This window comes from Erinaceus europaeus, chromosome 17 (assembly GCF_950295315.1).
Source record: "Erinaceus europaeus chromosome 17, mEriEur2.1, whole genome shotgun sequence".
In the NCBI taxonomy this organism is placed as follows: domain Eukaryota; kingdom Metazoa; phylum Chordata; class Mammalia; order Eulipotyphla; family Erinaceidae; genus Erinaceus; species Erinaceus europaeus.
Window position 1 is genome coordinate 66,430,251 of NC_080178.1, and position 19,073 is coordinate 66,449,323.

Consider the following 19,073-nt stretch of genomic DNA (forward strand, 5'->3'; position numbering starts at 1 on the left):
CATAAAAACACAGAGCACCACTCCTGAACAGTCTTACCAGACCAATTTTTTTTTTAATCTTTATGTTGATCTCCAGAGGTAGGGAAAGACAGCACGGTCTACAGGTTAAAGGGCTTGTCTTTTACTATTTTTTTTTTACTCATTTACTATTTTCGACTTTCTGTCATTTCTCACTAGATATAGACAGTCTTTACTGAAAATATTCTACATGCTATTGTACTACAGAAAATATACCTTGTGACCTAGATACTTTGGTCTCAAGCATTTATAGGTAGATGCTGAGTGGGGAAATAAATTATTTATCTGTTATTTTTAGTGTTCATTATTCCTGCACATAGAGTTCAACAGGATGTTTGCTTTCTCCTTAGATCAATGCTTTAAAAAACATGATTGAGTAGCCAGAAATGTGACACAGTGGTAGAGCCCAAGACTTGTATGTATGTATGAGGTCCCAAGTTCAATGCCAAGACCACATGTGCTGGAGTGATAATTCTAATGTTCTCTCTCTCTCTCCCTCCCTCCTTCCTTCCCTCCCTCTCTCCTAAATATTTTTCAAAAGATAATTCATATCTATGTTCACATAGTACTCTGAATTTTTTTTATTTCATTCATAAAAAGGAAACACTGACAAAACCATAGGATAAGAGGGGTACAACTCCACACAGTTCCCACCATCAGAACTCCATATCCCATCCCATCCCATCCCCTGATAGCTTTCCTATTCTTTTTTTAATATATATTTTATTCTCCCTTTTGTTGTCCTTTTTGTTGTTGTTGTAGTTATTATTGTTGTTGTTACTGATGCTATTTGTTGTTGGATAGGACAGAAAGAAATGGAGAGAGCAGGGGAAGACAGAGGGGGAAGAGAAAGATAGACACCTGCAGACCTGCTTCACTGACTGTGAAGCGACTCCCCTGCAGATGGGGAGCCAAGGGCTCGAACTGGGAACCTTAACAACAGTCGTTGCACTTTGTGCCATGTGCGCTTAACCCACTGCACTACCACCCGACTCCCAGCTTTCCTATTCTTTAACCCTCTGGGAGTATGAACCCAGAGTCATTGTAGGATGCAGAAGGTGAAAGGTTTGGCTTCTGTAATTGCTTCCCTGCTGAAATTTAAAGCTCAGTCTAATACATTAGAGCGGAATTTTTGCTATGAGAGAAGTAACCACTTCAATCTACTTGCTAAGTTTCCTTTGCTTTGTTTTGTTTTGCTTCACTTGGTTTTGTTTCTATTGCCACTAAGGTTACCACAGGGGATCCATGCAGACACTTCAAATCCACCACTACTGACTGCCATTTTTTCCTTTGTTCTTTATTTCCTCCCTCCCTCCCTTCCTCCCTTCCTTCCTTCCTTCCTTCCTTCCTTCCTACCTTCCTTTTACTAGATAAGACATATAGAAACTGAGGGCTGGTGATAGAGAGGGAGTGACAAAGAGAGTTACCTGCAGATCTGCTTCACCATTTGTGAAGCCTCCCTCTTCTGTGAAAGCAGCAGTCCTCAAACCTGGGTCCTTGTGCGTGCTAACCTGTGTGCTCAGCGGAGTGCACCACCTCCTGTATCCTACTTGCTAAGCTTCAAAGGTTGTTCTTTGCACTTAATATTTAACATCCCAGTCACCTAGAACTGTAGACGTGTGTACTAATTATGAAGTTATTTCAATTAACTTATCTTCAACTGGCTTTATCTAAATCTAAACATATCTAAACAGAAATCATAAGGGATACACTTATACCTTCTCACCACTCCATCATTATTCTCATTCTCATTATTATCATTATTGATGTGTTGCCATTCAGAGTCTGAATAATAGTTGGGGGTGTGGGGAGGAAAGTAGAAAAAAGAATTTACCAGCATGAGGTTCTGGTTTCAGTCCCCAATATCACATATGCTGGAGTGATACTCTGGGTCTTCCTTTCTCCCTTACGTACCTCTCATTCATTAAGATCTTTTGAAAAGATAACCTAAAAATTAAAATACACATTGCCCTCGCAGGTAGAAAAATAAGTTAGTGCCATGAATATCTTCTGGTTAGGGGAATAAAGAGAATTCATAGGGCTCAGAGAGACCAATGTTTTTGGTGGCTTAAAACTAACACAATAATCAGCGATCTATCACATAACTTAAATTAAAAGGTCAGTAACAGGAAAAACTCCTGGTAATGACAGGAGTGGGTGCAGGGCCCAGTAGAATTAAACTTGTTAAATTTAATAACACTTTAACTGGTAAAGTGTGAAGGTCTCAAAAGCTACTTTGAAGGGAGTTGGACAGTAGTGCAGTGGGTTTAGTACATGTGGTGCAAAATGCAAAGACCAGCGGAAGGATCCTGGTTCGAGCCCCCGGCTCCCCACCCACTGGGGAGTCCCTTCACAGGCAGTGAAGCAGGTCTGCAGGTGTCTATCTTTCTCTCCCCATCTCTGTTTTCCCCTCCTCTCTCCATTTCTCTCTGTCCTATCTAACAATGATGACAACAATAATAATAACTACAACAATAAAACAACAAAGGCAACAAAAGGGAATAAATAAAATAAATATATAAATATTAAAAGAAAATAAAAGGCTAACTTTAGTCCATGTAGAATTTTTTTCTGGAAAATGCTCAGTCATCCTCAACTCACCCCCTGACTCCATTTCAATTCACAAAGTGCACTACAAGTTTGATTCAAAATATATTTTAAAAATTAACCCTAACATATACCTGGCTGGGGTCCACACAAAAGAGATTTTTTTTTTCCCTTTAACTGAGTCATGGCCTGTAACCCAAGCCTATACTTTTTTTTTCCCCTTTGGTCTCTTTTTACCACCTCTTCCCCTTTGCTTTCCAGTCAAATTTTTGTTGTTTTTGTTTGTTTTTGATGCATCACTAATAATAATAATAAACTAACTTAGTAACTAACAGTTCCCTCTGCAAGACTTTTTTCTTACTATCTAACCATCTCCAAACAGCCTAGAACCTTCCCATAATCTATCTCTCCCTTTGCTGAATCTCTGGAATCTTCTCTAGTGTCCTCATTTCTTTCTATATGCCTGCAAACATATTATCAACAAACCTTTTCTTTTTTATTTATTAGTGATTTAATACTAATTTACAAAGCCATGAGATAATAACCCATACTATTCCCACCACCAGAGTTCCATGTCTCCATTCCCTCTATTGGAAACTACAGAAGCTCCCCAAGGTCACAGATATGGACTATTACTTCTTATGACTATCTATCTATAATCATATATCTGTATCTACAAATATATATATAAACATATATTCATTCTTCCTATGGTTCTACCCCCCTTTTCCTTCCAAGTCACACCTAAACCCACCACTACTAGCGAAGTCCCTCCTTTTCCTCCTCTTTTCTCTCCATGTGCTGATGGGGTTGGAGTCCTGAGTCTCTTAGGCATCTTCCCCTAATAACAAACCTTTTCTATTGTAACTCAAGAGAAAAATATGGAGATAATGAAACAACACTTCTTTTAGGCTGAGAAGAATGTACTTTATTGAACAGAAACTGTGGTATTGTCAAGGCCAATTCCAGTCCCCACACACATCAAGAAAGCACTAGGGAAACAAGGGCATTGGAGGAACTGGAAAGAAGACTGACTCAGTGGTACTTGTGGGAGAGAGCAGTGGCCACGCCAGACACCAGCTTCTGCCAAGCAGCCTGCACCTGAGGGGTGAAGTCCTTGCCGAAGTGAGAAGCCAGCACAATCACCATCACATTGCCCAGGAGCTGTTGGGTGAAAGGCACAAAGAGAAATAGGCACTGTGAGCAGAAGTTTCTGTAAAGAACTGCAGACATTAAGATGGCTTAATGCCTATACTGTCTATCAACTCTAAACTGTTAAACCGCAGCAGTAGATGAAGCTACCAAACCACAGGTAAGTTGCTAACCAAAATTTAATTTGGTTTTTTATAAGCTCCCGGTGTAACATTTTACCTCCCAGCATCCCCACTTTCTCTACCATTTTACCTATTGTATTTGCCTCTTCCACTCCCTCTCTCAATTACCAGTTAGACATTTCTGTCACCATATTCCCATTCTGTCACAACGCTCCCATTCATAGATATTATTCACTAGGATGGAAACATCTAGTTTTCAAATATTTCTGACAGCCTGTAAGCAGATTCAAGATGCTATTATAGTCTTGTCAAAAGAACCCTCAAATTATTTTGGTTATGTTCTTGGAACTATGGTCACTAAGCCCTAAGTATGCCTATAGATTGCTGAGATTTTGTGCGTTTTTCTAACCAAAGTCTCAACTTTCTTTATTATCCCAAATAACTATCAAAAAATAAGAATCAAAAATAAGGTTCAGTTCCCAAACTTACCCTGAAGTTCTCAGGATCCACGTGCAGCTTGTCACAGTGCAGCTCACTCAGCTTAGCAAAAGTGTCCTTGAGGTTGTCCATGTTCTTAATAGCGTCTTCAAAGGAGGTCAACACCTTCTTGCCATGAGCCTTCACCTTGGGGTTGCCCATGATGGCAGATGGAGATGACAGGTTGCCAAAAGTGTCAAAAAACCTCTGGGTCCAGGGGTAGACCACCAGGAGCCTGTGAGATGGAAACAGAGTAAGTGGAAAGGCAGGTGCTCAAGCCCTTCTTCACGACTGTCCCAGTCAGTCTTCCACTGTCCTCCCCCTCCAGGCACTGACCCCCAACTCCCTCCTACCTTCCCAGGGCCTCTCCGCCAGTCTCTTCCACATTCACTTTGGCCCACAGGCCAGTGATAGCAGCCTTCTCTTCAGTAGTCAGATGCACCATGGTGAGTGTTCTGGATGTTTGTGAGTATTCACAGAGGTAGCAGAAGCAGGTGTGTGGGGAGGCTGGAGGCTGTGGTCTTTTATTCTGTAGCGCTGGACTTCTGGCCCCCTGTGCCTCTTAGTACTGTGAAGTCATTGGTCAAGGCTGAGCTCTGTCCCTCAAGGGTGGAGTCCAGTCTGCAAAGGGTTAGTACTGATTGTGTGATAAAGATGGTAGATACCTTTCGTACCCTTCCAACCTTGTTGCCTCTTCCTGGCTTTCACAATTTTTCCCTCTTTTCCCCTTTACACCATTGCTTGCTCCCATGTTTTGCTCCAGGGAAACTAGCTTATGCTCTTATTGCTAATGAGCATCAAAGAGAGAAACTATACCTAAAATAGAAAAAGAAAAGACACAAAAAGAATAAGTTAAACTTAAATTAAAATTGGTGACAGTGTCAAAAATAAAAATCAAAGAAAGAAAATACAACAGTTGACACTGAATCTCAACCACTTCTAGCTGTCTTATGGAGTGGACTACACTGAGGCTTTGATCATTTTTTTTTTGAGACATAAATCACATAAAAGAGTTACTTTCAGAAGGTGGACAGAAGAGCAGGTGATCTACTCTAGGACCAAGACCTCCATCCAGAGATAATAAAGGTTAGTTTCTTAGAATGGATCAGCAGAGTAGGGTCTGGTAGTGGTGCACCCAAGTGAGACACATGTTACCATGCTCACAGATGCAAGTTCAAACCTCTACAGTACCACAGTGCTCTCTCTCTCTCTCGCTCTCTCTCTCTCTCTCTCCCCTTATCCGAAATAAATAATTTTTAAACCAAGTATTTCTCTTTATCCCTCTCTGCCTCCCTCTTTCCTTCTGAAATTCTCTTTGTCTCTATCAAAAAAAAAAGGAAGAAGTTGGCTGTGAAAACAGTGGATTCATTTGTAAGCTCCAAGCCCCAGTGATTACTCTGGTGGCAATACAAAAGCAAAGAACGAAAGGACCAAAAGAGTAAAAAAAAATTGTGCTTTAAGGATTCTATTTCTGTCCATTTCTCAGTGGCTACATGAGAACTTGAAACTTGGGCAGATTCCCCTGGGCTCTAGTCTTGATTTTCTGTCCTACTTACACTTCTTTATATCTGTGAGAACCTAAAGTTCTCTTCCTCTAGCATTAGTGATCAGACTGAGAAATAAATAGCTTGATACAGCAATCAAGTTAGGAATGGTAGTCTGTTTGATGTTAGCTGCTAGAAACTTCAAATGGTCAATGTCCTTGTGTTTTAATGTCCTTCTTTGTCTTGACTACCCTAAGGATTCATCATGAAATAGAACATATCTTGTAAAATGTTACATGCAATCCACGATTGTTATGTTGAGTCTTATTCACGTGGTTAGGACAAGATGAAGAAGCATTCTAGAATAAAATATTAGACTAAGTGGGTGAATGTTCCTGTGTTGTGACTAAACAAAGCATTTTTCCCATTAAGATTTTCACATTATTATGTGAGGAACCAGGTTCAAGTCCTTGTGGATCCCTGCCAGCAAGAGGAATGTTTTGAGAGTGGTGAAGTTATGTAAGAGTCTCACTTCTTCCCTTCTTTTCTCTCTAGCGTTCTATTTCTTTCTGTCTCTATTGCACAAAGAGGGAGGGGGGAAGAAGAAGAAGAGGAAAAAAAAATGTCTGCCAGGAGTGGGAGTGGCAGAGTTCTTGAGTAGGCTCTGAGTCCCAGAGATAACTGGTGGGGGGCAGGGGAAACAAAGACCTTCTGGAGCAAAAGAAGATATACAATCTCTGTGGTAGAATATCAACAAATTGATAATAAACAGCTGGCTGAAAATTGTCCTTAGGTGAATGTGACTAATTTGAATGAATAGACGTGTAGTCTTGGTTTCTAAGGATATTTTTATTTATTTTCCGGGTTATTTATTTATTTATTTATTTCACCACTCCCAACACCAAAGGTCTGTGTCCCCATCCCCACCCCATAAATAATCACTCTAGTTCCCCTACAGTCTTGAAAATAAGCTGACATTTTCTTTTTTACATTTGTACATTCAGTTGTTTATATTCCTCATATGAGGGAAACTATTCTGTAGTTGTCCTTTAACTCCTTACTTGATTCACTAAGCATCATCTTCTCCAATTCCATCTATTTTTTCCCAAAGGACATAATACCCTCCCTTTTCTGTTGCTGTATTATACTCTGTTGAGTTTATGTCCCATAACCTTTTTATCCAGTCATCTGTCAAAGTGCTTTATGGTTGTTTTCAAAGTCACTATAAACATGGAGGTGCTTACATCCCTTTGAATCCGTGTTATTATATGTTCTGGGTACATGTCTAGTAGTGAGATTGCTGAGTCATAGGGCATTTCCATTTCTGTTTGTTTAAGGATGGTCCACATCATTCTCCATAGTGGTTAAGGAAATTTTTATATAAAGCTTCAATGTGAAGACAGTGACTCTATACTTACAAGATAGTAAAGCTCAAATATTGCCTAACTAGGCCTCTTAAGAGCAAGAAACTTTTTTTTAATTATCAGGCTCTTTTTTTTAATTATTGATTTCTTCTTCTAGCGTTTGCCCTTCTTCTGTAGCCAGTCAACAGCATCAGGTTGAGCCTGATGTAAAGTTTCGAGACCTCCTTTGAATCTGGAGAGGTGGCAGTCATTGACTATGTGGGTCATAGTCTGTCTGGAGCCGCAGGGGCAGTTCGGGTCGTCTCTGGCTCCCCAGCGATGGAACATGGCGCACCGGCCATGGCCTGTTCGATAGCGATTGAGGAGGGCCCAATCATAACGTGCTAGGTCAAAGCCGGGTTGACGCTTGCAGGGGTCTGTGATGAGGTGTTTGTTCTTTACCTCGGCTGACTGCCAACTCTGTTTCCAAGAGTCTGGAACAGAGAAGTTCAGTGTAGGCGTAGGGGACCAGATTGGGTGACGAGACGTCAAGTGTTGGACAGGGTGGGCGAAGATATCCACGTATATTGGCAGGTCCGGTCAAGCGTAGATGTGGGAAATGAACTTAGATGATGCCGCATCCCGACGAATATCTACGAATATCTGGCGGGGCAATGTTGCTAAGAACTGGCAGCCATGGAACCGGGGTGGAACGGATGGTTCCAGAAATTATCCTCATGGAGGAATATAATTTGGAATCGACCAAGTGGACATGGGGGCTATGGAACCATCCTGGGGCACAGTATTCTGCAGTGGAATAGCATAATGCCAGAGATGATGATCGTAGTGTGGAAGCGCTCGCGCCCCATGAGGAGCTGGCCAGTCTTGCACCTTTGCTGCAGTTTTTATGAGATGTTCATGAAATGACAGAGTGCGATCGAGAGTAACGCCAAGATAGACTGGCTGGGCTTCATGCCGGATTCTCGTAGCACCAAGCTGCACATTAAGCTCACACGAGGCCGAGGCATGGTGTAGATGGAAAACAGATGATACCATTTTTGCAGTGCTAGGGATTAGTCACCATTTTTTACAGTAATCAGATTATTGATTTAATAATGACTGACAAGATTATGGGATAAAAGGGGTACAATTCCATAAAATTCCCATCACCAGAGTTCCATATCCCCTCCCCTCCATTGGAAGGTTGCCTATTCTTTATCCCTCTGGGAATATGGACCAAAAATCTTTATGGAGAGCAGAAGGTGGGAGGTCTGGCTTCTGGAATTTCTTCTCCGCTGGACATGGAAGTTGGCAATTTGTTCCATACCCCCAGCCTGTTTTCTATCTTTCCCGAGTTGGGTAGGGCTCTGGAAAGGTGAGGTTCCAGGACACAGTGGTAAGGTCATCTGCCCAGGGAAGTCAGCTTGGTGTCATGGTAGTACCTGCAACTTGGTGGCTGAAAATCATTAAGATATAAAGCAGAACAAAGTGTTTAATAATTAGGAACCTAAACATAAGATTAAAGCAGATGAAATATGGGGTCTTCATATTGGAAGAAGCTAGGGAGTCTATTTTGGTTATATTTCAGTGGGCCCGTGACTTTACTAAGTTGTATCTGAGCTCAACAGTTACCATGCAGGTGGGCTAAGAATATTGTCTGAGAAGATGGATTCAGAGTTGAGAATAGGACTAGAAAGCTGGACCAGAAGAAATAGAAGCTCCCCGATATGGGAAAAGTAAATAGATAGCACTAACTGTAAACCCCTACATCTGTCCTAGGGCCCATGTCTATTCATATTTAGCACAGGAAACTGTGTAACCTCTGCATCCCTGTCAGTCATGGCTAGGAACACTCTAGGATGCACTCATTTCAGGACCAGACTTGCCTGAGTGGTAGAGTATGTTGACCCAGCCTCCCTTGCAGAGGCCCACAAGAGGGTTTATGATGTTGTTCCTGATGTGAGGAGCAAAAGATTTTTAAACATGCCTCTTTCTCAAAGATCTTAAGGGGAGAATAGGATATCTTCTTGACATGGGGGATAAACGTGATTGGTGAGGTATATAACTGGAAGTGTTCAGTCGGGATGATTCTTTTTTTTTTATATTTGTTTATTTATTTTCCCTTTTGTGCCCTTGTTATTGTTGTTGTAGTTATTGTTGTTATTGGTGTCATCATTGTTAGATAGGACAGAGAGAAATTGAGAGAGGAGGGGAAGACAGAGAAGGGGAAAAAAGACCGACACCTGCAGACCTGCTTCACCGCTTGTGAAAAGACCCCCCCACACACACACACACACAGGTGGGGAGCCAGAGGCTCAAACTGGGATCCTTCCACCTGTCCTTGCACTTTGTATCGCGTGCCCTTAACCAGCTGTGCTACCGCCTGACTCCCTAGTCTGGATGATTCTAAGAAGACATCATTAATTGGCCTGGAAATCAGTTCCTAATTAATTTATTTATTGAGACAGAGAGAAAGCATGAGTGAGATCATAACAGCAAAGTATCCTTTGGTGAGCTACGAGCTGGGTTTGAACCTGGGTCAAATACATTGGTAAAGAAGTATACTATCCAAATGAACTTATTTTGCTCATCCTAACCTGAGGACACACTAAGTTAGTTTGTGCCAAAATTTTATTCTATTAATGCACCCAACTTCATACTTATTTGCCTTAAATATATCTCCCCAGTCAGCTGTTTGCTACACTGCACAATTAATCTCTGCCCAATCAAAATATCCCTCATTCTGGAGCATCTTCCCTTTTAATTCCCCTTCCTCAAAATTATAATCCTTCAACATGTATCTTCTTTTTTTTAAAAGTCAAAGCATGTAGTTCAAACCTTTAAAAAAAACATATTTATTTATTTATTTATTGAATAGAGACAGAAAGAAATTGAGAGGGGAGAGGGAGATAGAGAAGGAAAGAGACAGAGAGACATCTGCAGCCCTGCTTCACCACTTGTGAAGATTTGTCCCTGCAGGTGTGAAACAGGGGCTTGAACCCATGTTCTTGTGCACTGTGACGCCAATGCTTAACCAGCTGTGTACTGCCTGCCCCCTTGTATATCTGCTTTTGGTAAGTCCCAATACACTTTTCTCAAAGACATTTTTATTTCTTCCTGGGTCTCACATACAACCATCAACAGACATTCTCTCATTGCACCCAAGAGCAAAAAAAAAAAAAAAAAATGGAGATGAAACAAGAATTTCTGGTTAATGAATAAGAATGTACTTTATTGAACAGAAACTGTGGTATTGTCAAGGCCAATTCCAGTCCCCACACACATCAAGAAAGCACTGGGGAAACAAGGGCATTGGAGGAACTGGAAAGAAGACTGACTCAGTGGTACTTGTGGGAGAGAGCAGTGGCCACGCCAGACACCAGCTTCTGCCAAGCAGCCTGCACCTGAGGGGTGAAGTCCTTGCCGAAGTGAGAAGCCAGCACAATCACCATCACATTGCCCAGGAGCTGTTGGGTGAAAGGCACAAAGAGAAATAGGCACAGTTAGTAGAGTTTCCTACTAGAATTTCAGAAAATAACTGACTTAGTACCCATACTCCCTAGAGACTCTGCAACATAAAACTGCAGCGATAACTGTAGTTATCAATCACTCAGATAAGCTCACGCTAACCTAATTAAATTTTTATCACCCTTCCACGAATTCCATCCTCACTCCCACTTGACCATTTGTTGGCCTCCCTTCTTCCTCTTTTTGTTCTAGAAAAGATGTCTAGAAATTCCCAGAACAAAAGTTCTAGAAAAGTTTTAAGTAAAATCGGGATGCTAATAGCACTTGGCTGTCAGTAACCATGAATCAAGGTATTGTCTGTTACGTCTAATGGATCAGCATCTTAATAATATTGAATGTGTCCACTGATTTTCAGAAATCCTGTGAGTCTTTCCAAAGACTCAGCCTTCACTCCTACCCCAAAGGAACAAGAGAAATGACTACAGTAAAGGGTTCAGGTCCCAAACTCACCCTGAAGTTCTCAGGATCCACATGCAGCTTGTCACAGTGCAGCTCACTCAGCTTAGCAAAAGTGTCCTTGAGGTTGTCCATGTTCTTAATAGCGTCTTCAAAGGAGGTCAACACCTTCTTGCCATGAGCCTTCACCTTGGGGTTGCCCATGATGGCAGACGGAGATGACAGGTTGCCAAAAGTGTCAAAAAACCTCTGGGTCCAGGGGTAGACCACCAGGAGCCTGTGAGATGGAAACAGAGTAAGTGGAAAGGCAGGTGCTCAAGCCCTTCTTCACGACTGTCCCAGTCAGTCTTCCAGATGCACATCCACTGTCCTCCCCCTCCAGGCACTGACCCCCAACTCCCTCCTACCTTCCCAGGGCCTCTCCGCCAGTCTCTTCCACATTCACTTTGGCCCACAGGCCAGTGATAGCAGCCTTCTCTTCAGCAGTCAGATGCACCATGGTGACTGTTCTGGATGTTTGTGAGTGTTCACAGAGGTGGCAGAAGCAGGTGTGTGGGGAGGCTGGAGGCTGTGGTCTTTTATTCTGTAGCGCTGGACTTCTGGCCCCCTGTGCCTCTTAGTACTGTGAAGTCATTGGTCAAGGCTGAGCTCTGTCCCTCAGGGGTGGAGCCTGGTCAGCAGATGGGCAGCAAAGCAGAATGTACACTGAATGTGATAAGATGGTTCCTTAGATGGTCTCTCATTGTAGGGTCCTCCTACAGGCTTTTACATCTATCCACTCACTCTCCCTTTTAATTACTGTGTCTCCCACATCTTGACATACAACTGTCTTGGTGTCTTTTTCCAAGAGAACCCTAGGAACGCCTTTCTGCATAAGATAGGGGTAATATACTATTAAAAATAAGCTTAATTTAGACTAGGTTGAATGACAGGGTCAAGAATAAGTTCACAGTAAGAAATACAATAGTTGACACAGAATCTCATCCAGTTCTTCATCATTTATGTATAGTGAACAATGCTGAACTTCTGGATCTTGGTTTTTCTAATGTAGACACAGCACCTACATGGTCACTTCAAGAAGCTGAACAGAATAACATGTTTTCAGTTATAGAACCAAGACCAGTCCCCAAGACTATAATGTATGCTCACACAGCACTGACAGGCATAACCCTCGGAATCAAGACATAACTCTCTGAGTACAGAGAAATTTAGTACTGAGTTGAGTACTTGAGCTCTGTTCTTGATCTTCTGTCCAACTTATGTTCCCTTAAATCTGTGGTTCAGCTAAGAATTCTGAAATTATATCCCTCAGACACTTTTAATCAAGCTGAGAAATAAGTGAGTCTATATAGCAGCCATGCTAGGCATTGCACTATGCCTAATTCCATCTGACGTCACAGGCGCCTGAAGCCTGAAATTTCAGATTCCTCTAATAACCTTGTGTTTCTGTCCCACCTGCTTTTTTTTTTGGGGGGGTGGGGTTCTCTAAGAACTCATTGTGAGACTGAGTCTGTCATACAAATTATCTAGTCACAATCTGCTGTTGTTACATTAATTTCTGCTGATAAGTTAAGACATGGTGGAAAAGAAGCAATTACAAAAGCCAGACCTTCCACCTTCTGCACCCCATAATGATCCTGGGTCCATATTCCCAGAGGGATAAAGAATAGGAAACCTTCCAGTGGAGGAGATGGGATATGGCATGCAAGTGGTGGGAATTCTATGAATCATGCCCTTATTATCCCACAATATTGTTGATCATTATTGAATTACCAATAATAAATTTAAAAAGAAGAAGTTGAAAAATAAGAAAACACAAAGCAGAATTTGGATTCTGAGGGTGAGTGGGGGGTGTGGTTCAGGTCCTCAAACAAGTTGTCAGAGGACCTAGATGGGGTGGAATTGTTATGTGGAAAACTGAGAAATGTTATATATGTACAAACTACTCTATTTTGGTTTTTGTCAGTGTATTTTATTGTTGACTGTAAACCATTAATTCCCCCAATTCAAAAAAAAAAAAAAAAACAGGTAAGTCATGTGGACACAGCTGATCTCCATTTTCAGAGATGGCTGAAAGGAGAAAATTTCCTTTTGGTCAAACTGATCAAACAATTGCCCCAGGATAAAATCACTCAAGATGAATAGGAAATGATAGCATCAAATTTGATGTAACGTTTTGTTTATGCACATGAGGCAAACAGTTTCCATTGCTTTATAATTTGCTTTCACAAACAAATGGATTCCCTAGAAACAAAAGGGGGAAATGGCTTGATATGCTTCTTCTAAAGACACAAGGCCATCCATTTCTAGTTACTCTTGAAGATACACTTTTCCCCTATGGAAAAACAATGTTTCCAAAGTAAAGTTTTCCTAGAGTTCTACTTAGACCTAGATACCCTCCTCACCTATTTACTATTACACTTCTCTCAGTCACTCCAAAGCTAATCTTATCAAAGTAAGGACTGCAAAAGCTGAATAAAGGCAAGAGACTGGCATACTTTAATGAAGACTCTTTAGTCATTATCAGGCCACCCCATCAGCTGAGGTCCTAGTTGGGGTGTTCTGGATTCCCACACAAACATGATGAGCCTAGACCTAGAATAGATCCCTCTCTCCATTATCACTTGTAATCTCCATCAGGAACAACACAATAGACCCCTCTGTGGGCCTCCATAGGACCTAGCCCTCAACGTGAATCAACAATGGTAGAAAATGTTCCATCCTCTGAAGGGGGGTTGGATAACATAATCTATCTACCACCTGAAGAAGTTGGATCCGGAAATTGGTGCAATTCGGAATGTTCCTACTGATGACCACAGAATGCAAGTTCAAACCTACAGGGATGTAGAGGTTACATAGGCTCCTATGCTGAATATGGGCCCCAGATCAAATCGATGGGGTTTACAGTCAACAATATTTATACACTTTCCCCATATTTGGGAGCTACTCTCTTCCCTGATCCAGCTTTCTTGCCCTTTTCCCAGCCATAACGTCATCTCTCCAGACAATAATTTGGGTCCACCCACATATCAGATGTCAGGCTCAGGCAAAAACTAATAAAGTCAAAGGCCCTTTGGAATATAACTAAAATAGACCTACTAGCTATTTCCATACCAGAGACCCCAAATCTTCACCTTCAATATTCCAGCCTTTAGGTTCATGATTAATCAACAATTTGTATGGCTTTATATGTTAACTCTTGTCATATGCTTTACATTGGTTTGTTCTAGCCCTCCCCCGCCAAGAGAATTGGATCAGTCCAGTTAATTTCGCGGGCCCACTTGGCCCCGCCCCTAGGAAACCCGCCAGAGTTCCAGAGTGACAGAATTCCTGAGTTCCTGAGTTCCAAAGTAAGAGAGAGTGCTTGTGCCACTGCAAAGAGACAGCAGAGTTCTGTTTGGTTCTGTAGTTTATGAATCATAAACTACAAAACTAGAGTTCTATCTATCACAAAGCCCTGACTACCCTACTATCTCTCCAACTTGAATTTTTTGTATTTGTTTTTGTTTCTAATTTTAATTTTTTTATTTATTTAAAAAAGGAGACATTAACAAAACCGTAGGATAGGAGGGGTACAACTCTACACAATTCTCACCACCAGATCTCTATATCCCATCCCTTCCCTAATAGCTTTCCTAGTCTCTCCCTCTGGCAGTATGGACCCAAGGTCATTGTGGGCTGCAAAAGGTGGAAGGTCTGGCTTCTGTAATTTCTTCCCTGCTGAACATGTTCATAGACTGGTCCATCCATACTCCCAGTCTGTCTCTCTCTTTCCCTAGTAGGGTGGGACTCTAAGGAAGTGGAGCTCCAGGACACATTGGTGGGGTTGTCTGTCTAGGGAAGTCTGGTTGGCATCATGCTAGCATCTGGAACCTGGTGGCTGAAAAGAGAGTTAACATACAAAGCCAAACAAATTGTTGAACCATTATGGACCTGAAGGCTGGAATAGTGCAGATGAAGTGTTGGGGGGTACTCACTGCAGACTATTGTGTACTTCTGCTTTCAGGTATATATTTTTCCCTAGTTTATGGATACATGTGAACATATGCTCTATCTCAGGGGACCTAGTCTATATCTAGGTTTTGGGACTTTGTTAGGAAGTGAACCACCTGGGATGGAATTAGAGTATACTATGAAAGGAAAGGTCTCACCCGAGTAATGAAGCTGAAGGGTTGTGATTCCACACCTGACGTCTGTGGACACAGTCTGAAGTGAAGCATGCTGGGGTGGCACTCCTTCTATTCCAACTTGAATTTAAGAAGACTCTTCATCAAGTCTGTTATTCTCCACTTTTTTTTTTAATCCAACAGGAATAAATTCATTCTCTGGCCCATCCCCTTTACGCTGCTAGTCTGTCTCTTCTTCCACTGGCAGAAGATATCTGCCCTGTCTTTGGTACTCAGCAGCTACATTTCTGAAAGTATTTTTTACTCTTTGTTCCATAATAAATTTTTTCCACAAATAAAATTTTCCACAGAGGACATGCCCTTAGAGGGAAGTTTTGCTCACTCCCTAGAATGTTAATACTAGACACAATTAGTTAACTCTAAACCTTAATGTAAACTATGCTGCTGTTTGGAAAACCCAGACCATTTTCCTGATTAAATTGAAAGGCTTACCTGACTGAGTCAACAAATGTCCTATTAGCAGCAAACATGGATGTCACGTGCTTGTTAAGAACATAAAATATATGACTAGAACATCATCAGATTTTCCTAGACTTTGTCTTTTGAAAAATTACAAGTTTCACAGCACCAAAGTTCTTCTACCTCTGAAGATTTATCTTGACACTACAAATATCATGACCCATGCACAAAGTAACCTTCTCCAAGACAGACAATAATGGGACTTAGCCACAACATGTGTGCTCATTTCTTCTGTGATTTGAAAACCCCTGTGTGAGTTTGTCTACAAACAAAGACATTTAATAAATATTTAGTAAATGACAAAAAAAAATTGGTCCATATTCTCAGGGGGATAAAGAATAGGAAACCTTCTTTTATTTATTTATTTATTTATTTATTTATTTATTTATTTATTTACATTTCTTTATTGGGGAATTAATGTTTTACATTTGACAGTAAATACAATAGTTTGTATATGCATAACATTTCTCAGTTTTCCACATAACAATACAACCCCCACTAGGTCCTCTGTCATCCTTTTTTGGACCTGTATTTTCCCCCCACTTACCCACCCCAGAGTCTTTTACTATGGTGCAATACACCAATTCCAGTTCAGGTTCTACTTGTGTTAAGAATAGGAAACCTTTGGGAGTTGGGCTGTAGCACAGCGGGTTAAGAGCAGGTGGCACAAATCACAAGGACCGGCATAAGGATCCCGGTTCGAACCCCGGCTCCCCACCTGCAGGGGAGTCGCTTCACAGGCGGTGAAGCAGGTCTGCAGGTGTCTGTCTTTCTCTCCTCCTCTCTGTCTTCCCTTCCTCTCTCCGTTTCTCTCTGTCCTATCCAACAATGACGACAACAATAATAACTACAACAATAAAACAACAAGGTCAACAAAAGGGAATAAATAAAATAAATATTAAAAAAAAACATTTGTTAAAAAAAGAATAGGAAACCTTCTAGTGGAAGAGATGGGTTATGAAACTCTAATGGGGGTATTATATGGAATTGCACCCCTCTTACCATCTTGTCAGTCATTATTAAATCATGAATAAAAAAATTAAAAAGGGGAAATTTGTATTATTGATTAGCATAGGAGGTTGGACAGTGGTACATTTGATTTGATCACAAACCCATTACCATGCTTAAGGACCTGGGTTTGAACCCCCTGTTCCCCACCTGCAGGAAGGACAGTTCATGAGTAGTGAAGCAGGTCTACAGATGTCTATCTTTCTCTCTTCCTCTCTACTCCCTTTCCCTCTTAATTTCTCTCTGTAATAAAATAGAAAGAGAAAAGGGGGAGGAATGCTGCAGAAGGGGCCAGGCAGTGATTGGTTAAGCACAGTATACACGGGCCTGGGTTCAAGCCAGTCCCTGGTCACTACCTGCAGGGGGAAGCTTCATGAGTGGTGAAGCAGGGTTGCAGGTGTCTCTCTCTGTCTGTTTACCTCTCTGCCCCCTCCATTTCTCTCTGTCTCTATCCAATAATGAATAAAATAAAATAAATGCTTCAGAGAGCAACAAACCTGGAGTGCTGGCACTGAACCCCAGCAATAACCATGGTGGCAATAAAATAATGAAAATAATGATAATAGCAATTAAATGAACTGTAGGTTCCTCATTATTGGTACTCAAAATAGATCTTTGACCTCATGACTTGTTTTCTATACCTGAGAAAAAAACTTATTTCAAAAGTTATTGTTCATCGGAAATCAGTTCATCTCTAATTTTAAAATTGGAAAAATATGGATGAGGTTACGGGTCACACCATTGGGAACATCAACATAATAATCCTTCCTTTTATATTTCTTCAGGACTGTGGCCTCACTATGAACTAGGAATGGTCAGAACAGCCCTACTCCAAAGGGAGGCTGGGTCATCCTACTCTGCCACTCGAAGAACACAGGTTCTGAAATGAGCCTAGAATTTCCCAGCTGTGATTATGGATGTGAACTCAGTCTGACAGGAACTCAGAGACTGTACAGGATCTTGTGTTAAAATGAATTGCTAATGAGGCCCAGGTTAGATCATTGTTAGAAACAGTTAATTACATGTTTGTATCTTTTTCAGGTTTGCGACCAACTCCTTACCTTAATCCTGCTTCCTAATTCTACTCTCAACTCTGACACCATCTTCCCAGACAGTATTTCTTGTCCACCCCATGTTAATTATCAAGCTCAAGTAAAAAATTATGAAGAGATAGGCTCCTCGTGATGGTGGAGGAGGACCTAGAGGGGCATTGAATTATTATATGGAAAACTGAGAGATGGGAACAGGACTAGATGGCATAATGGTTCTGCAAAGGGACTCTTATTCCCGAGGTGCCAGTCTCAGCTTCATGGGGAAGTCACTTTCTTTACCCCATCTTGGACGGAGCTTGAAGATATCATGTTAACTGAGATAAATCAGAAACAGAAGGATGAATATGGGATGATCTCACTCATAGGAGAAGTTGAAAAACAAGATCAGAAGGGAAAACACTAAGCAGAACGGGGACTGGAGTTGGTGGATTGCACCAAAGTAAAAGTTTCTGGGGTGGTGGGGGGGGGTTCAGGTCCTGGAACATGATGACAGAGGAGGACCTAGTGGGTGTTGTATTGTTATGTGGAAATGTTGTTCATGTACAAACTATTGTTTTTGTTGCTGACTGTAAACCATTAGTCCCCTAATAAAAAAATTATATATATATGTACACACACACACACATATATACATATATATATGTATATATATATTCCTAGAAACATTCTTAAAATAGACTTACTGGCTTTCTTTTACCCTAAGGGCCCTATTTTACCTGCTGTATTGCTGTGTATGGTTCTTTACGGTTATTGTTTCTTAAACATTTTGTCTTGCTTTCCATCTTACCTCCTTTCAGCCACCAAGTTTCAGATGCTACTATGATTCCATCTTGATTTCCCTGGGCAGACAACCTCGCCAATGTGTCTTGGAACCTCACTCCCCAGAGCCCTACCCAACTAGGGAAAGATAGAAACAGGCTGAGGGTATGAATCAAACAGCCAACACGCATGTCCAGCAGAGAAACCATTACAGAAACCAGAACTCCCACCTTCTGTGACCCAAAAAAGATTGTGATCCATACTCCCAGAGAGATAAACATTAGGGAAGTTTCCAGTAGAGGGGATGGGACACAGAACTCTGGTGGTGGGAACTGTATGGAATTATACCTTTATTATCTTAATCTTATAAGTCAGTATTAAGTCACTAATAAAAAAAGAAAATTCTGGGTGGGCGTTATACATCTCTGGAGGCTTAGGATTCTTGATTAGAGAGTCCTAAACTAGCCGACTCCATTGTGCATCTAAATTTATATCGTTACCACAGAAGTGATCTTCTGATGGAGATCAAAGAATTTCTTAC

The 19,073-nt window shown here is 41.3% G+C and overlaps 2 protein-coding genes across 2 annotated transcripts; both read right to left on the reverse strand.

Annotated features, from left to right (window-relative positions):
• Positions 1-3,482: 3,482 nt before the first annotated feature.
• On the reverse strand, positions 3,483-4,775 carry LOC103122807 (hemoglobin subunit epsilon). The gene is made up of 3 exons (XM_007533427.2): positions 4,670-4,775; positions 4,329-4,551; positions 3,483-3,729 (listed from the first exon to the last, which is right to left on the reverse strand). The coding sequence occupies exons 1-3, from the start codon at positions 4,759-4,761 to the stop codon at positions 3,601-3,603; spliced, it is 444 nt and encodes a 147-aa protein (XP_007533489.1). The 5' UTR covers positions 4,762-4,775; the 3' UTR covers positions 3,483-3,600.
• Positions 4,776-10,328: 5,553 nt separating this feature from the next.
• On the reverse strand, positions 10,329-11,659 carry LOC132533893 (hemoglobin subunit epsilon). The gene is made up of 3 exons (XM_060176936.1): positions 11,475-11,659; positions 11,122-11,344; positions 10,329-10,610 (listed from the first exon to the last, which is right to left on the reverse strand). Exons 1-3 carry the CDS (start codon positions 11,564-11,566, stop codon positions 10,482-10,484), a joined length of 444 nt encoding a protein of 147 aa, XP_060032919.1. The 5' UTR covers positions 11,567-11,659; the 3' UTR covers positions 10,329-10,481.
• Positions 11,660-19,073: the final 7,414 nt, after the last annotated feature.